This window comes from Ochotona curzoniae, unplaced genomic scaffold (genome assembly GCF_017591425.1).
Source record: "Ochotona curzoniae isolate NIBS_2020 unplaced genomic scaffold, NIBS_Ocur_1.0 contig_2210, whole genome shotgun sequence".
Lineage (NCBI taxonomy): Eukaryota > Metazoa > Chordata > Mammalia > Lagomorpha > Ochotonidae > Ochotona > Ochotona curzoniae.
In genome coordinates this window covers 31,761,329-31,781,774 of record NW_024465369.1, presented here as the reverse complement: position 1 = coordinate 31,781,774, position 20,446 = coordinate 31,761,329, and the positions used below count along the sequence as shown (strand labels likewise).

The 20,446-nt window shown below is 42.5% G+C and overlaps 1 protein-coding gene across 1 annotated transcript in view; it reads right to left on the bottom strand.

Annotated features, from left to right (window-relative positions):
• Positions 1-12,459: 12,459 nt before the first annotated feature.
• The window catches only part of LOC121150654 (myosin-IIIb-like), a 113,396-nt gene continuing 105,409 nt past the window's right edge, over positions 12,460-20,446 (bottom strand). Inside the window, exon 10 of the mRNA XM_040971698.1 lies at positions 12,460-12,609. Coding sequence (XP_040827632.1) covers positions 12,460-12,609 — 150 coding nt within the window. The remainder of the gene's footprint in view (positions 12,610-20,446) is intronic.

The following is a 20,446-nucleotide window of genomic DNA, read 5'->3' as shown; positions in this document are numbered from 1 at the left end:
ACCAAGTTATTACCACAACCAGCAAGGTCATACACAATCTGTCCCCAGAACTCTCTTTGTTCCCTGTCGTTCTCCCCTTGGCCTCCTTGCTATTCCTAACATGCGCCATTACATTCCTACCTCCAGACCTTGCTTGTGTTTTTGCCCTAGCCATGACTTGTTCCCTTACTCTCTTTAGACTTTCCTTTTTATCTCACTGTAGAAGCCTTCCTCGCACCTCATGTAGTAGGAAACCCCACCCCAGCTGTTACTCTCTGGTCCCCTTATTCCCATTTAGTTTCCTTCAAACAGACACTGATCATCCCCTAGAATATTAGTTCACTTGTTTGTCTTATTTCTCTTCATCTCTAGCAATAAGCTCCATGGGAACAGAGACTTTATTTTGTTAAACATTGTGTATAATACAGTGCTTTCCCACAGCCAATGTTCAACCAGTAAGTTATTAAATGACTTAATAAATTAATTTCTGACATCAACTTGCAGTCCATTTGTAAGTAGGTCACTTTTCACAACCTGCTCCTAGAGAACTAAGCTTTCATCAGAAACCTCTTACACTTTGCCAAACTCATTTGGCAATCCTGTTTCCCCTGGGGTCATTGTTTCCTTACTTGCAATTTTGTACCAGGTACATTATTTTTAAATCCCTTTTGACTTGGAGAACATATTTGTACCAAACCAATGAACTATTTCCTTGTTGAGCAGACTTAGCCACAGTTGAGTAATTTTTTTTTTTCTCCTTTGCAATAGACACTGAAGTGTCAAAGTATGAAATACTGGGAAGCATCGGAATCAGAAGGCTACAATCTCCAAGTGAGTGCATCATTATCATCAAAGTTACTAACAGACTGATGGACTGAACGACATCAAGGAGGATCGCCAAGGCAGGAACAACAGCAAACCTAATAGTGAAGGAGACAAGTCATTTGCTCCACATTCATGTCTCCTGACCCTGAACTTAGGAGTCAGAATGTGTGAGACCTTAGCTGAGTCTCCCTAAGGACTCATAGTATCCAGAGACACTCAAAAACAAGCCTCCAAGCTTCCTTCTTCATATGACCATGCTGGATCCTAGCTAGGGGTTTAGCTGTCATTGGGACCTTTCAGAACCACGGGCCACTGCGCTGAGCTTCCTGGGGAGGCTCTGGCAAAGTGCCACAATGAAAGTCCAAATTCAAGGTGTTAGCAGGGCCACTGGCTTGCTGCAAACCACAAAGGAAATGTGCTTCTGCTTGCCCACTGTTTCTTAGTTTATGGAGTCTTTGTCTTCCCTCTGTTAAATGTCTGTCTCAGGTCCAAATTAATCTTGTCCTCACAAGGACACCAGTCCTACTGAATTAGCACTCACCCTAATGACTTCATTTTAACTTTATCACCTCTGTGGAAATACTATTTCCAAATAAGGTCACATTTGGAGGAGCTGAGAGCTGGGATTTCCATAGATTTTTTTTTAACTTCCTAAAAACAGTGTACTACACATTCAATCTTGGGGATTTTAGATACCCTTGAAATTTGCCTTTTGCCACTTCATGCCTTTAACTAACTGCGTGTGTTGAAGAAAGTCATAACTCTAAGTCCCAAATCCTCAACCCTACACATGAAAAGTACCCCTACCTGTTAGAAGTGCTATGATGATTAAGAGACATTGTGTATAAGACAGAACATGTAAGTTTGAAAAAACAAACAATTGCAAAACAGTACAGTGGTTGACCCAGAGTTCAAAGTCACTGGTTTAGAGCAGTTAGTCTCCAGATACTTCATCACACATTCATCAGTAAGAAATGTTTGAGAATAAACTCTAATAACTATTTCCACCCCTATCAATCGCATATAGGAATCATTAAATATTAAAAAATGGATAAAATAAAATAAATAAATAAAACATCTCACACAGAGAATGCCCTCAGAAATAAGTCCCAGTATTAACAACAGTTGCTGTGAATCCATGTCTCAAATAGTCTTCCCAGCAAGTCTGAATTTTATAAATGATCCATTGGCAGATCTGACTGGCTTGTCATTGCTTCTAACCTCACTAGGCTGAGGGAGAGCTATCCTGGGAAGTGAACCAGGATCAGCTCAGCCGTGTTTTCTGTCCTCACTCATGCATGTACTGGGGCAGTTAGATTCACTCTGAGTTTCCTGGCAGAAATCTTTTAAGGCCACTAGCCCTTTTCTGACAGCGTCTTTAGTTGAAACTCAATGGCATCTGCCACAGAACCACTCAAAAAGCTACCCTTCACCAACAGTACTAAGATTCTAAAACAGATCCCATAGATGGGACTGCCTTAGCCCCTCTGCAGTGGGCTCCCTTGGGATTTTACCTGGAGACCAACCCCAGACAGCAGTCTGGTGTGTGGAATGAGTGAAGGCAACAGTGACAATCTTCATACTTAGTAACAGACAAGCATCATCTGTTTATTGGTCTGTGGGTTACAAGAGAAGTGTACAAGTCCTAATATTTTCATTCTGAACCTGAGGGATCATTTCACACGTTCCCATGTTGGAAACCCTGGGAACTGTCACTACCTCTCCCTTACTGCTCTCCTCCCTCAGCGCTGACTGATATAAGTACATCTGTCTAGTGACTGCTGAGGCAGAAACGCTTAGGTATGAGGCAGAGGAAGTGTGGAGGGAGGAGGAGGAGGAGTGATGTGGGTTCTGTTTCCTGTCTAGCTCCAGGAATTGATGAAAAAAGAATGAATGTAAAAACAGAAGAGTCTAACTTCTAGAGGAATTTGATGCTATCCAATCAAGCTCAAGACCAGAAGCTGGGCTTCATGGGAAGGCTCAGGTCCAGGCATTTTTTTCTCTGGGACCCAGGTGGCAGAAGACAGCTCAGAACTCCAGTTGTGAGGAGCTGCCTCCCTTCTTTTGAGTGAAACCCAGAGCTTGGGCACTCCAGACTGAAGTTTGGGGACTAGCCTGCCTTGTACCCCTGACGCACAAGTGGGCTGAAGGAAAATGGGTGGGCAGGTGTGGACCAAGATGAGCCCCAGGGAAGACAAATACCAAGGCAGAGGCTACATAATGATGATGGCTTTCAGTGCATATAGACACATAAGAAGCACACTTGGGTAGGTGTCTAAGAATTCCTGGGGGATGGGGTGACATTTTGCAGAGCACTGTAAGCAGATTAACAGAACAAGATGGCCACAGCATAAGCTCTGGCACCTGTGCCAAGGCCACATTAAGGATTGCAGTTAAGACTGAAGATGCCAAAGAGCATTTACGGTTGACCTTAAAATAAAGAAGAATATCCTGGGCTGCCCCTCAACAAAAGTTGGAACTGATGGGGAAAGCCATGTCAGGGGGTGTTACTACTCCTTGTAGACAAAATGAAGTGGCAACCAAGGCCAACCCTGCTCTCTGAAGGGCAGATCCTGTCACTTCGTGTGTGTTTTGAGATGAGTCATCCAAATCTCTCTGGAGTTTGTCTATTAACAAAGAACTGTCAGTATACTCAGAGCAGAGCTTTTTCAGATGGCGGAAGTTTAAATACTGTGGACTTATGGGTTGAGGAATCAGTATTCATTCCCCTTCAACTCCCCATATAAGCATCAATCAATCAATTAGCTGAACTATTCAAATGATGGGCCTCATGGGTGGCTCTTTTTGAATGGAAGCTTTTGGTTCTTGAACTACATAGGAAAGAAAAGTCCTTAAAGTATCACTACATCCTTAAGGTGTTATCCTTGGTAGCACCCAGCACATGCTGAATGTTAACTAGGTATTAATCTGAGCACTTTGCATTCATTTACTCCTCACACCAGCTTTCTGAGCCTGATTCCAGTCACATTCCCACTTTACCAGGAGGAATGCTGAGATGCAGATATTTGATATAATCTGCTCAAGTTCACACAGCTTGATGGTAATAGACCTGCTACTTGAACCCTTGGCAGACTGAATGAAAACTGTCAAACTGTTCTGATTTTCAATCCCTTCATGCATCTCTGTTCAAAGTCCTGTCACCAACATGTGAACAAGCTTGGCCAGCCTGCTTGGAGGAAGGATGGAAAACCCATGCAGAAACCAGTTAAATCACTCTAACCAAGGCTGCTGTAATTCAGTCAGTCCCCAGCTGACTTCCTATCAATAGGCAAGCCCAGTCAGATCTGCTGTACTATAGGGAGGACCACAGATCCATGAGAAATAGTAAATGATCATTGTTTTTAGCAACCACGTATGGGAATGGGATGGTTTGGTCCACCCCAGTAGACAACTGGAACAAACACCCATGCATGACCACCACACATGTTTTCCTGCAAATGACACTGGCTGAACCTGTTCCAGGATTCTCCCTGGATGGACAGCTCCCTCGATGAAGTGCATTCCTCCAGACCATCACCTGCTCTCTCTTCCTCTCTCTCTCTCCTACCCCTGCCTACCCACCATGTCAAGCCATTTTCTGCTTAGATTTCTCTGGAGTCCAGAGAAACTAGGGTGCCTCAACTCCTGGGTACTATTTTGAGCTCTGTTTCCTTGCCTATCCTCTTTGCTCATCTCACCATCATTTAGGAATGAAGTTAGAATTAGCCAAAGTGAGTGGTACCAAAATAATGAAAGCAGGGTAATGAGGGAGAAAGTGCAGACGGTGCTTTAAGCTAACTTCTCGCCACTCTGGTCTTTCCCTTGTCACAGTGTAGGCCACTTACCCAGCACAGGTAGGCACCACCAGTCCCTGAAAGGATGCTCCTTCTTTGCCACCTGATCCCTGAAAGTTGAACTCTCCCTGCCTGCCAAGACTCAGAGGGGTGGCAAGCACACCTGCACAGGAACTAACAGCCCCAGCTGCTTGCCTCAAATTAAAAAAGAATTTGGAAACATGTTCCACAGAGATAAAGTCTTCTGGGGCACTTGTGCCAGATGCCTGCAGCTACTGGGTTCCTAAGGAAATGGAGTGTCAAGTCCTGGGCCAGAGGAAAGTCCCAGGTGATGATGAGGGGTACAGGGAGTAAAGGGAGCCCCTTCAAAGGCTTCTGAAGGCTGTGTGCTCCAATCCATTCAAAATTAGATCAGAATGCTCCCAAAGAAAGAGAAAGACTCATAAAAGATAATTGTTTTCTTACTGGAGTATTTCAAAACTTTTTGGCTATTAGGCTCTCGATAAATGCTAAATGACGCTAATTCTCTTAGCACTTCTTGGTTTATGAGTGAAACAGGAACTATGAGGGTTCATTGCTTAAAAGGCCAATAGCTAAGTGACCCAGGTTGGTGAAGAGAAACCAAAGCTCCCCGGGGCAAAGTCAGCCTTACTGTGCCATTAAACACCCACCACCCCTCACTCATTACACTTCAACAACAATAGTCAAGTCTTAATTTCTTTCCCTCATATTTCACAGCCCTAAGGGAAAATGTCCTGTGACAATTCTGTAATAGTAAGATAATTACTGGTGACTCAGGGCTGCCTGCTGCCTCTGCATCCTCTCATGGCTGAAGAACAGGCAACAACTACTGCTTTCTATGCAGGAATGGTTGGGTTTGAGTTAAGGGCATTAAAAGTTATCTTTTGTTAGTGGGATGGGGGAGAGCAGGATACGCCTGCACAGAATACAAATGTAGTCCCAGCATTTTGTTTTAGAACAAGAGTCAACTGTAGCCATTAAATCTCAGATTTCTTAGATTTAAAATGGTCAAGGGGCAATCTCCCAACCTGAGCCCCTCCATCCATCATGTCCAGGCTATCCAAAAGGCTCCAAACCCTGAAATCCCCAAGTCTGATTTCTTTTTCTCTTTCTGACTATCTAAATGCCTCCCCTTTTCCCCAATTCCCCAATGAATGAATGAGGCCAGTAAAAGTAGGGCTTATTGAGAACAAAATCCTGCCCTATTCATCCTCACAACACAAGAACCCAACCCAACCCAACCCAAGACCAAGACCAAGTTCAGATGGACAGTTAACCATACCCTAGGGTGGAAGACTTGGGCACACTCAAACTATGAGTTAATTGCATTTCCAAAGCACTTTTGCAAATTTAGAGTTTCTGAATTTGGAAAATACTTTTTTTCCCAGTAAGCCTAAATTTCTAGGGTGTTGAAGTCTACAGACCAGGCTGTAACACTTTAGCCACAAAAAAAAAAAAAAAAAAACACTAATACTGCACCCAAGATACAGAACCTCAGCTATTATTACCTCCTCCTAAATAACTGCTTAAAATGCCATTTCCATGAGAAATGCATTCCAACTCAGGATGCCAGAAACAGATTTCCAATTTCCCCAGAGCCAGGAGGGAGATTTTCCTCTGACAAAGTAAGAGGAGGGCCAAAAGGGAGATATTGGCTGCAGCAGAAATAGCCAAGATCTGGCAGATGTCAGTTTTTCAAGGAGGGTGTGACGGGGTCAGAAACTTTTGGGCAGCAATAATGATACCATCAAGGACCTTTCTGCTTTAACATAACATATGCTCTGCAATCCGTTTGTTCAAACATTTGTCTTGAGTGTTCCAAATTATGAACCAAAAGGCCACTGCTTGAAAGCACATTTGGAAAAAGATGGATGTCTGGATTAGGGGTCACAAATCAATGAACCAAGGACATCCCGTGGCTACATTCGACAAGATTCTTGATTTCTGTTCTTTGGATCCTTGGCAGAAACAATAATTAATGCCAATAAAATTCTGTCAGGCTGACAATGTCTGTTTAATATTAGGAATGGGGGAAAATGTAAGCTTCTAAAAGGCCAGGCCATTTTCCTACTTATTTTGATATGTTCCTCCTGCCATTGATGCTTATCACATAATTCACCAACAAACATTCTAAGGTAAGATTTTTACTTTCCAGTGTAGTATCAAATGTGTGGGTTTTAAAGTCAAGTTTCTCAGTTCGAATTATTTTTCTTCTCCAGATACATGCCTGGGGCAAACTGCAAAACCACCTTAGACTTCAAGCTTTTTACATCCAGAGAAAGATGTGGTGATGGTACCCATTTCTCAGAGTCATCATGGGGATTAAACATATTTATACTCACCAAAAAATACACTGGCACTTGACAGATCTCAATTATATTTTATGTTTACAGCTATTTACTTATTTTATTTATTTTTTTTTTAGATTTATTTTTATTATTTTTTCATTGGAAAGGCGGATATACAGAGAGGAGAGACAGAGAGGAAGATCTTCTGTCCGATGATTCACTCCCCAAGTGAGCGCAACGGGCCGATACTATGCCGATCCGAAGCCAGGAGCCTCTTCCGGGTCTCCCACGTGGGTGCAGGTTCCCAAAGCTTTGGGCCGTCCTCGACTGCTTTCCCAGGCCACAGGCAGGGAGCTGGAAGGGAAGCGGGGCTGCCGGGATTAGAACCGGCGCCCATATGGGATCCCGGGCGTGCTAGGCGAGGACTTAACCACTTGCGCCACCATGCCGGGCCCGCTATTTACTTATTTTAAAGGTAGAATGATAGAGATATCTTAGCTTTTATCTCCACCATCATTTAGCTAATCAGCCTGCATTTTATCTCAAGGTTAGTTTCTTGTAAAATCTCTCACCCATAAAAGGTAGTTGCTACCGTGGATTGAAGATAGGCAAATTCAGAATCTGATCATGTGACCTCAATTGGAATAAGGGATCCTGCAAAGGTAATCAAGGCCAGAATCTGGAGTTGAACTGACCCTTCATTGGGATGAACCCTTAATCCAACCTCCAAGAGAGGAACAAAACCCAGACACAAAGAAAGTCACATGAAGGTCAAGTTGCAAACCAAGGAATGCCAGAACCCAACAGTAGAGGGCAGAGCAGAGGCAAGGCTTCTTTCCTAGAGAACTGAAAGGAATGTGGGTCCTGCTGTTGATCTGGGACTAGTGTCCTCAAAAACTGTGAGAAAACAACTCCTGTTGTTTCAAGCCACCAACTTCTGCATAACTTGTGGAAACTAATATAGTTAGTTACTACTGAATTTGGAATAGCCGACATTCGGTGAAGGCAGCAAGCTAAAACGTAAATCCATGCTCATCCTGAGTTCTTTTCTCCCGCTGTGTACTGTAGGGCAAGTTCTTTGTAGGAACAGATGATAACCATCAGCTTTCAGAGACTGGAACATGCAGGCCATCCTGCCCTCATCCATTCCCAGCCAAGGATGTTTCTGCTTGGAATCTCAAGAACTCCCAGAATCTCCCCACAAGGAATAAAGTGGGAGTATTCACTGTGGAATGAGACACTAGACAGGTTAGCTGCTACTTGGCCCCAAATAAGTGGACAGGCAACACAGCTGTCAGTGTTTGTCCAGTGAACACACCCACACTGATTCCCTCTGTCCTCCTGATCCCCTCTGTGGAAACAAAAGGGGTCATGAGCCAAAGATGTTAAGCCAAGAGATGATAAACCAAGAAACAAACATAATTATATATTTCTCTTAACTACTGGTTCTTACAATTACAATATCTGTGAAACAGACCTCCTTTGAAGTGAAAAAAACAAAAAAACCCATGCAGGTCATCTGAAAGGTCCCTCTAAGTCTTGGGTATTTAAAGGAGTCCTCAGGAAAGAGTCATGAGAAAGTCAAATGCACTGATGTTCAGAGAAATGGTTTTTGTTCCTTTCGTCTCTTCTAACTCCTGGAGAAAAACAGCAGTAACCAGAGCAGCGACAGAGAAGGGTGACTTTTTTGGAGCAAAGGCATTAGACAAGATGACACAGGCTGACAGGCTCAGCAAATAGTGGATGCTCTGCCAATCAGCAGATAATTTCTCGGTGTTTGCAATGTAGGAAAGCTTTTGAGTCACATAGTGTTTAGAAGCCAGGTCACGATCACTTCGTGTGTCATCTTCCAATGTGAAGGTCAAAACAAAAGAAGGTGGGTGGAAGCAAGTGGGTAAGAGTAAGGAAACCTGTGTGACAGCAAATCAACCACATCCGGGCAGGTCTGGCTTCCTGCTTTGTGACATTGTCCAGGGAACCTGTGTCATTATCAGCTTTGTTGACAACTGAAGTGCTTGTGTCTTAGGTAACTGGCACTTCTTTAACTCCAAAGTCCTTGACAAGTCATGAAAGTCACTTCTTCCCTGCCTGAGTCAAGGTTCCCTTTGCTTTGCTTTGTAAGCTATTTGTAAGCTATTCCAGTATGGGAATGGTGTTAAGGAAGAGACGGTGAGGAGGGCCAGAAGATCTGGCACACGCAGTATTGGGGGATCCCAGAGTACTCTGACAGGGACCTCACTACTTAATTTAAGAGAATTCTAGAAAACTTAAAATACTCATGTTGAAATGAAAAAAATAAAAAGTCATTCTACAGCCAAACAACTTCAAGGTTTTGTGTCATTATTTGTCATTTGTTTTTCTCAGGACGGCAGAATGGAGAAAAATGAAATACAGGCAAATACTTAGAGGAACACTTTTTAAACATATGTAAATGTCGAATTTCTCCATTCCTCATCAAAGCATTCTTCTGAGGGAAGGAGGTATTCAAAATTAGTATTCAAAACAGCATTTAAAATTCAGAAAATGGGGCCAGTACTATGGTAGAGTAGGCGAAGTCTCCATCTGCAGTGCTGACATTCCATGACTTCCCATCCAGCTCTCTGCTTACGGCCTAGCAAAGCATTAAGACACAAGTTCTTGGGCCTCTTAACCCACACAGGAGCCTCAGTTGAAGCTCCCAGCTCCTGGCCATTCTGACCATTTGGGAAATAAACTGATAGAAGAGTTCTCTCTTTTTCTCTGTTTCTCCTTCCTTCTATGTAACTGCCTTTCAAATACAAATAAAATAAATCTTCTAAAAAAAAATTTAGGTAGTATAAACAACATCTATGTGCATGCATGTACACACACCAGGTCAGTCCACAATTCTGCAAACACAACTGTGGCCTGGTACGCAGCTAGTTCTGGAACATGAGCTTGGAAGCCACTCCTCCCCGCCACCTACTCCCTCCTAGCCACCTGTGACTCTCAGGGATTACCTGAGACGGGCAGTATTGTATTGTGTAACCACTCCTCTCACAGGTCCCTATAAAGGCTCAGGATAAGGAAGGGCTCACTCTTTTAAGTGCTTCCTTTGCTCTGGCACTCTCTTAGCCTCCCCAGTGCCTCTGAGGACAGGTATCCCCTGAGCATGGCCTCTGTGTGTCTGTATTCCCTGTCCTCTGTTTACTGCTTGGGTGGGACAATGAAGATAGCACTAAGATATTTTATATTTCTAATTTGTGTACTATCAGGAGTTCCAGGAGAGGTGAGGCCTAGCAGTAGTGGAATGCGGGCAGAGAAGCCAGCTTTAAGTATGTCCAGGTTATTCGTTACATGTCTCTTAGGATAACTTATATTATTGGGGAAGCTGGGACAGAGGTCTTCACCTTAATGGATGATTGAGGGTAATGACCATTTGTTCCTCTTGGAATTACAATTGTTTGGATTCCATATGGACTTGTGATTTGCTATTTCTAGTGGGTCCTATTATCACCAAGCCTGGTTAATAAACCTTAGACATGTCTGGTGTGATCTTGCTCACACCCCACAACAACAGTACAATGCTGATGGAGTGATTTTTTTACAACATCATGCTATGGCTCTACAGCCAACATGCTTCCCCTAGTCTTAGACAAATGCAGTACAGTACATGTGCCTGTGCCTATGAAGCGCCTGTCCTTTCTGTCCAGGAACATCAATCTGCCTGACAAGGTTGTGACAACAGAAAATGTAGCGCACACATCATCTCTCTGGGGATCTGCTGCGTGGCATTTGCACACATACACCACCATGCCATCTGATCCACCAACTGCATGGGAACCACAACCGGAGAAGGGGCAGGTGAGGATACAAGGAAGAGAGAAATTCAGCTTCAATGGAAGATGGGATGAGACTCATTTTCTAGCAGTTGTCCTATTTGTGAGATTCTCTCTCTTCCGAGGCAGGTGACAGAGGTTTAATTATTTGTGACCAGAAGAGGTAAGTGGAGTAGGAAGCGATCAGAGGCTTGGCTGAACCTACACACAGGCTCTGTAGAGTCACTGGAGATGAAGGGTCTGTTTAAAAACACACACACACACACACACACACACACACACACACACACACACACACAGTGCTTGTTAGCTGCCTCACATGCATTCATGCATTACCTTACAAAATTTTTGAAGAGTCACTCTGTGCACACATACTAAAAAAAAAAAGAAACAAACAAAAAGATATACCAAGGTAGATGATCTCTTACCAAATCCATATCCATCATGCAAATCAGAAGGTACACATTAAGCCTATTATTGGGGAAATTATGTTACCATAGTAAATAACTGGTGAGGCAATAAACCATCTGTGAAAAAAATAAAAAATTAAAGTGCACACACACAAATCCTCACAGATATCATTTCTCATTTCCTGGCATATTCCTGTATACCATGTCGTTCTGGCTTCCGGCAATCTTTCGTCCTTCTGAGAACTCACCACACAATTAATTTAAAAAGCCAGGAGCATCATCTGCTCCTCCAATCACTATGACCTGCTTTTGTGTGTGGAACAGGCAAGACTACCAGGACATGAGTGGGAGTCATTTTTGGAATGGCGGGTAGCGGCTCCTCACATCTGGATTAGGTAAAAATAAAATGATAACGTGATGATGAAGAACGCCCAGAGCCTCATCTGCATATAAATAGATCTCATCAGAAATGCAAATTGCAATCAGCAGAAATGTTTAAAGGCTGTGGTAGCTCTGTGATTGTGCAGATAAGGAAAGGGCAATACTTGTATTGTTAACCAGTTAAATGGTTCCCAGCCTGCCCAGAGAGCCTCCCTTTGAAAGAACCATTTACAAGGTACAAATTATCCATCAATCTCCACCACAGCAAGGACGGAGCCCCCACAGCTTCATTTTCTGAAAAGAGAGCTTTTAACTGGCCACCCAGAGCCAGAGTCCAATGAGAGACAAGCAACCAAACCTCTGGTGCGATTCATGATGAATGCAGACAACAGAAAATATGCTTGCATTTAACTACCCTCCAAACACCCTCTTTCAGCACAACTTCCTATAGAAACGAAAATTGATGGATGGAAATTAATTTAGGACTGATGCAATATTTTTCTGATAGATTTAGTGCTAGTCTGGGTCAGCAGGGGTGGCGGGGAAGAGGAGAGAGAAATGTGGTAAACATTTTCTCCATTCCCCAAGTTTTCTAAATACTGGAGCAACTAGATAACCCAAAAAGAAAAAGACAAGTTTTTAAATACATATTACTTAACCCAAAATTGCATTTGCAATCCTCTCATGCAAAACACACACACACAAAAAAAAGTATCTCAGAAAACTCAGAGTGCTGAAAACATCAACTGTTACAATATGGCCCTAACATTTCTTAGTCTGTGTTATCTTTCAGAAACATCCTCTTCCTCTTCTTCTCCCCCCTCCCCTTGTGTTTTTCCAAAAAGAAATATTTTGCCATCAGGCTTTCTCGCGTTTGAAGAGAAATTGCTTACCAACTATTTATTATCCCTCTAACAAGCCTGCTTCACAATGCACTAATGAGTCAAGAGCGCCATCTTGTGTCCTACCTTGGAATCTTAAACAGTGTTTTCACAGGATGCATGTCAAAGAGGGGAGGGTCTCCATCCCCCAGTTCAATGGCTGTGATCCCCAAGGACCAGACGTCACACCGAGCGTCATAGGAGGAGTCATACTGCTGCTCACAAGCAATGACCTATCAGACAGAAGCAGGATACAGCACATCAATTGCATGTTACCTCGGATGCCCTTGGCTGATGCTAGGATGTTAGACTGTTAGCTGCCTTCTTGGTTCTTTGGTTACCCTGTTATTGAATGAGACATGTATTCTAGACCTCATTTGTGTAAGACTAATGTGTCATATGATACATTTGTTAGCTTTTAAAAACATGTCCATTCCATGCAACAACAAAAAAAGAAAAGAAAAAAGAAAAAAGAAAAAACCAGGCACAGACTCTTTTAAGACTCAAACACAAAACAAGAGGATGCATGGGGTGAATTCCACAATATCCCCACCCTGCCATCCTTTAAAGAAAGGCTTTGCCTGTATCTTTCTTCTCCTGACTCGCTCTTGGATTCAATATTCAAAATCAAGAAGCAACTGTTCTCAAAGATGCTTATCTCCTGCACCAAATCCATAGCCATGTGCCCAGCTGAACAGAAAGACATTGCAAGTCTGATACAATTAGCATAAAGTAATAACCACCCCTGCCTATCCCTGCTGCTTCCTCCACTCACTTTCTCTAAGATCATCTGGCCCTCCTCAAATCCCACAGCTCATTTGCATTATGGTAGTAGCTGCCACTGCAGGATGGCCAGGAGAGCAACAGAACTGGAAAAGGACTCTGGGCTTGCCACTGGATTGGGGAGCATGAAAAATCTGCTATTACCAATTTTTTGAGTCAAACAAGGAAACTCCCTCCACTGGAACCATGGTTACTTTGCCAATGGGACAAGGGAGTGGGCTGCAGAGAACCAAAGGAAGTGGGGCAACCAGGGGCCTACTGGACCTGAAATCCACCTCCCTGAATGACACATGTATAAGGACAGATGGGAAACTTCAAAGTCTGGTGATCAAGCAGTTCCAACTGCAAGCACAGGGAAATCAGAAAGATGGTAGGGCCCTCCTAGGCCTTCATAACACCTTGGGCCTTCACACTGAATGAGATGAGCAGAGGACTGCCAGCTTCCCTGGCTGCTGCGTGCTGAGAATGAAGCTGTACAAGAGTTGGAGAAAGGAAACATGTAAAAACACTACTGCAAGAAATCCAGCTGAAATCTAGGAGATAATGAGAAAGAGCCAGACTCTGGATATAATTTTTGAAGGCAAAGTGCATCAGATTCATGGAATGGGCCTTCCAAACAAGAGGTCCTGAGGACAACTCCAATGTTTCTGACCTGAACAACTGTCAAAATAGAATTGGCATTTACTGGGAGGAGGAAGACAAAAAGCAGTTGTTGCCAACTCATGTTGACAAACTTCATTAAGGACACACCAAGTCTCAACTGAGTAGGAAACCTGCAAAAGGAGACTTATTTCAGTGTGGTAAGACTCATCCTGGACTTCAGACCTAGAGAATTCTAAGACAAAGGCAACAGTCTGAATGTACCCTTCCCCTCAAATTCATGCGTTGGAAACATCATCTCTCACGGAATAGTGTTGGGAGCTGGAGCCTCTGCAAGGTGTTTGCATGACAAAGGCTCCTTCCCCAAGAGGGGATCAATATGGCTATAAAAATGTCCGTGGTCCATGGCAAGCCCACACTCTTCTTCCTTCCGTCCTGTGAGAACACAGCAAGGAAACCCACACCACTCACCAAAGACCGTAAGACTTCCCAGGGATAATGCTATGAGGAAATCAATGTCCGTCTCTTGTAAATTACCCACTGTCAGGTGTTCTGTTGGGTAGCAGCACAAAATGAACCAAGACAGCAAGAAAGATGGTGTTGCTGTTTAACTAATTGCTTATCTCATGGAGAGGCAGAGAAAGAGGAAGATAGACAGAGCCATTAACTCACTCCCTGAATGCCTGCAAAAGCCTTGGCAGGGCCAGACCAAAGCAGGGAGCTGAGAACTACAGCCAGGTACCCCACATGGGAGGTAGGAATTCCATCACTTCAATTATCACCACTGACTCCCAGCCTCTGCATTAGCAGGAGCCTAATTCAGGAACTAGAGATGGAGATTAAACCTAGACATGCTAGCAAGCAATGCAGGCATCTGCACTAAGCTTCCATGCCCACACTATGTATGGTGTTATTACGGCAGTGCTAGGAAAATAGTCCACCTGCTCTCTTCAAGGCCAAGCTGATGAGACTGGCAAGGTCTGGTTAAACATGCCAGGTGATTTGCCCTAAAATGTCTGTTCTCATAACCATCCTCTACCTGAACTGGAGAATGCTTTTCCCTACACCTGGACAGACTCCAACCCCACCGTCTACCTAGAATACTCTGTCATAGAATATTTTGTCAGAATTTTTACATGTTCTCTTCAAACTTAAAACTGAAGTTCAAATAATACCTACTGGAAAATCAGGCCAGTTCACTGCGCTGAAGACCTTACTTTCATCACTCAAGCCAGATGAGAACCTACACTAAATCTTTTTTTTTTAAATATTAACCTATTTATTATTTGAAAGAGTTATAGAAAAAGAGGAAAGAATGGTAAACAGAGAGATCATCCATTGGCTGGTTCACACCCCAAAGTGTGCAACAACTAGAGCTGGGCCAGGCTGTAGCCAGGACCCTCATCCTGGTCTCCAACATGGGTTACTGAATATTCTGACCATCTTCTTAGGTAAGTGGAATAGTTGGGACTTGAACTGGCACCCATATGGAATGCAGGTATTGCAAGTGTTGGTTTAACCTGCTGTGCAACAGTACTGGCCTCCTAAACTATTTTAAAGGTCTCTTGAGGCTATTCAATCATTTTCAGAAGTGACATTTTCAAAAGTGTGAGGCAAACATAACTTTAGACCTATCAATCAGCAAATAGTTCATTACTGTGATGGACATGGCAAAGAAAAGAAAAATACAATGCTATCCTTCCCCAGTGAAAGCTATGGCCAATTGTGAACTTGAAGTACTTAAATGACAAACCAAGATAACTACAAGTTTCCCAAGTCAGTGTGTATCAATGTACACAATAAAGGATATGGGCTACAAATGCTTGGGGTGGTAGAGGGAAGCCATTGCTGTGTGAGCAAGATGGTGGAAAGTCTCTACAACCCACCATGGACAATTTAAGTTAACATCAAGTCATGTTCTTTTTTTCTTTAAAGATTTATTTTGGGGCCCGGCATGGTGGCGCAAGTGGTTAAGTCCTCGCCTTGCACACCCGGGATCACATATGGGCACCGGTTCTAATCCCGGCAGCCCCGCTTCCCTTCCAGCTCCCTGTCTGTGGCCCGGGAAGGCAGTCGAGGACAGCCCAAAGCTTTGGGACCCTGCACCTGCGTGGGAGACCTGGAAGAGGCTCCTGGCTTCGGATTGGCATAGCATTGCTGTTGCGCTCACTTGGGGAGTGAATCATCGGACGGAAGATCTTCCTCTCTCCTCTGTCTCTCCTCTCTGTATATCTGCCTTTCCAATAAAAATAAAATAAATCTTTTATTTTTTATTTTTTTAAGATTTATTTTTTAAAATTTTTTTAAAAATTAAGATTTATTTATTTTGATTGGAAAGGTAGATTTATAGAGAGAAGGAGAGACAGACAGAAAGATCTTCCATGCGCTGGTTCACTCCCCAAGAAGCCACAATGACTGGAATTGAGCCAACCCGGAACCAGGAGCCTGGAGCTTCTTCTGGGTCTCCCACACAATACAAGTGTCCCAAGTCTTTGGACTATCCTTGACTGCTTTCCCAGGCCAGAAGCAGAGAGCTGAGTGGGAAATGAGAGCAGCCAGAACACAACCAGAAGGAAACTCCAACTGAAGGTCCACACATCCTGGAAGTAGATTCCTTATCAATCTAACACCAAAGTCTGCAACTATTTCCTTAGGAGAAGGACTTTCACATAAAGTGCAAATGAGTTAGAGATGCTTGGACAGTAGACTGGTCTTTGGTTCCCTAGCCCCCAGGAGAAGACAATCTTATTAAGATTTCTCTGAATCAGATATTATAATGATCAGCTCAGAAAGAACAGCAGCAACTGCAAGCAAATACACATTTGGGCTTGGGTTTTCCAGATTCTAAAAGTCATAATAAAGGGGTACAACAAACATTCATCCCCTTCCACTCCTCCATCCCCAGTGCCCCATCATTTCACACTCCTTCATTCACCTCTACTGACCTGAGTCAACTCTCCATTTCAGGAGACTCACAGATCCCAACACTTAGGGATGCTCAAGTCTCTAATGTAAAAGGGCCAAGTATTTGCAAATAATCCATGCACACCCTACCATTTGCTTTAATCATCTCTAATCAGTTACTCACAGTCACTAATAAAAAATAAATACGATATCAATAATTGTTATACTGTATTGTTCAGGGGATGACAGAAACTGTCTGCATATGATCTGTGGTCGGTTGAATCTATGGAGGCAGAACCAGTGTATGGAGGGCTGACCATACTCTCTTGACGATGAGCTTCTGCATCCATCATGGAAAATACCATGTCCACTGGCAACAGTAGGATGGCAAGGACAGACTACATGGCGGAAAGAGTTCAACAGAAGACCTGCAGGACTTATGCAGTGCTTTAATATGGGAGGTGAGTGATTTCATATGGGACAAAGATTGATATTGGCTGGCCACAATGATGGTGCCATTTACACAAAGAAAGAAGTCAGAAATTTATTTGCTCAATAACAACTTGTCTGAACAGCAGCCCTAACGAGGTGTCAACCAATCACTCATGCATCAAGGCCTCTATTGATGTATAAAATGACAAAGTTGGAATGAGTGAGCTCTACTCTCCCTTCTAGCTGTAAGAGCCTCTGACTTCATGAATTCCAAGTAAGCATTCTGGGGGTAGTCTCCCAAACTTAGAGGCTAATATCTCCATTCAAACGATGTAGCCTGAGCAGTAGGTTATCCTGGGGATACAAATATAATGGCTGGAACCTGAAGGAGATTTTATTGCCAGTATCTTGTAGAAGGTCATAAGGTCTCTGAAAAGATGCAGGCGGCTGAGATAATGCCTCCACTAAGGAAGATGAGCTTCAGCAGTACAGCAATGGTTTGGAAGCTGGGTAATGGGGCATGTCCAGGTTCCTACCTTGAAATGCAAACCTAGGCCTTTTCTGATACACTTCGGCTAAACTGAAGCTTATTTTAAAGATAAGAAAACACTAACACCAGGATTATTCACAGTATCTATGCACCAGCAGCCTTAGCACTCAATTCCAACAGCCATTTTATCCATCTGTGAGTCTGAGCCTCTGAAATACTGGTCATTACCACCTTTGCTGCCAAAAGCTTTTCTTTCTAGAAGGGATTGAAGGAAAAAAACAACCTCTTAATAATGGTTTAACTCAACAGGTCTCTGGAACAAAGTCTGGCAGTTGGTTTTCTTTGACGGCTGGGGAAATTTCTCTTCTGTCTTTGTCAGGCTAGCAAGTTCTGCTGTTAGGAATTCCTTAAACTGACCACCACCTGTTACTCCCTCTTGTCAGGCAAACGCCTATTTTCTCCTGTAGGAGTCATGGATGAACAACTCAACAACACAACTGCTTTGATCCATGTCAATTTGTGGTTTGTCCTGGGACATTGTCAGATGGTTTTTGTTGAAAACATAGGCCCATTTGCTCGGCAGCCAGCTGGGGGACCGCAGAGACAAACAAACAAAAACAAAAAAACTGTCATGGCTCTTGAGTCATTCACTGAGACACCTGCACCAGTGGCTGATTGGAAAACTCCAGTACTGAGCACTGTTGATTTGGTTTGCCACCCCCTCGTTAGGTGATTTGGGGAAAGTATTTAATCTTCTGATACCTTTTCTTAAAAGAGTTGAGCAACTCCAATTTCATGCGTTTCCTCATAAGACAGCATCTGAAAATGTTTGTTACTCAGCTTTTTCTCTGACAGCAAAATGTTAAGTAGGACAATGAGTATGTTTTATTGGCATATGGCTAATATCTATAGCATGTACTTTATTTAGATCTTGTCTATTTTCCAAAAATCTATAGGGAGCATGCATTATTTGTGTAATTTTAAGAAGTGTTATTTGAGTTTTTGTCATCAAACTATAAACAGACATTTAAAAATCTGTCTTTACTTTCAGAAGATGTTTCCTTCTTTGAGGATATTTGTTGACTGCCACATTTCTTTATCAATAGGTTGGCAAGTTTAAGGATATGTCTCAACTATAAAACTAGATGCCTATGAGAAAAATACAAGAAAGAGGAAATTCCCTCCCCAGCTATACCACTTTCAGTTGCAAGTACAAGGCTGGAGTAGTACTTTGACTTTCTCAGGTCACAATGACCCATGAAATCCTCCCACAGTTACAGTTCATTCCCTGCTGTCTAGCACATTAGCAGAGCTTACAGATGGGGTTCCTGAGATAGGGGATGAGAGTTCCTCTCTGCTCCCTGTACAAAGACTTGGAAACTAAGAACCTCAAAGAACAGTCTGTCCCCATTTCAAGGTCTTCATTATCTGAAAACAACATCTATATTAGAATGGATGTAAAGGTGATAAATATAGTCAACATGTGAACTCCTGGACTCAGAAAATCTGTATTTTCCCAAACAGATATTAGCTTAAACGACTTATCATATTATGTATCAAAGAGCTGCTGGGTTAAAATCTCTTTCAAAATGTTATTTCAACAAATACTTTCAAGCAAGTATCTTATGTTGTGTTTTCATAAAAATAACTGGATTAAACCTAAAAGAAAAAAGGTGGTGATTTTTTAGAACACTTCAGTTTTCCACTGATATTTTGAAATGTCATTAAAAATGTAATTAGGTTTGCCTTCTGTTCTGATCTTTCACCTTACTAGAATCAATTGTGCAATTCAAAATTATAACCAAAGGTCGAGATTAAAATTTCACTCCACACACAGGCAAATGCTGTTATCTCAAGAGCTAAATTCAGCTAACTAAGAGGCAAGGCAAATAGACCTACAGCTATTAATCCTTGGCTGACCTTGAGCCCAAAAGTGCAGGCAACAGACTGGCAAATAAGATGGGCTGAGAGGGAGGCAGGCAAACAGGATTCTTAATTATGCAGCAAAATTGACGTTACTGATTGTAAAGATTTCTAAAATAGAACTTCTCTGAAACTGGGAATTGCAGTTATAAATATTCTAGTGGCAAATATTTTTCCAACAGTTTTATATACAAACTGCTTAAAGTGTTACAAGCTAAGACTCTGAATCAACAAATGGAATCTCTCCCTTTAGACAAAATATAATTTCAAGGGAGGATTTTTTTAAATTTAGTTATTCCATGAAACAGTTCCACTTACTTCAGGATTTCCCTCCCCTCCCCCACTGATTTCCCCCAGGTCATTACAATAGTATAGTCCTTCACAATCAGTCAGAAGCCATAATTGTGCTGTTTAAGTATATCCTGATACTGTAGGCACTGACATGGCAGGGAGTCCAGGACCTTACTGTCAAGGTACATTCAACAGTTTTGTTGGGAGTCTATCTTTGATTTGGAAGTAGAGATGCACATTGTATTGTACATTCACACCTGTATGTCTGTACTACACAGTTATTATACATCCCCTTAAGTGAAAACCCATACAACAAACTCAACAGAGAGAAAAACAGAATATTTACAATACAACGAAGTTAAGTAACATGCTACTGAATGGCCAATGTGCTGATAAAGAAACGAAAAAGAAAATCAAAGACCTTTTGAAGCAAATCATACTACTGTGTGATCTATGAGCTAGTGAGGAAATCAATAAGAAAAACAAAAACTTTTTTCAATGATTAAAAAAAAACCAAAAATGTCAAACCCCCTGTTATAGCAAAACACAGTATTGAAAAGGCTATTAATCCTATATTTTGTATGAAGGTTGCTTTATATCAAAGAGAGCATATGATATTTGTCCTTTGGGGATTGTTTCACTGAGCA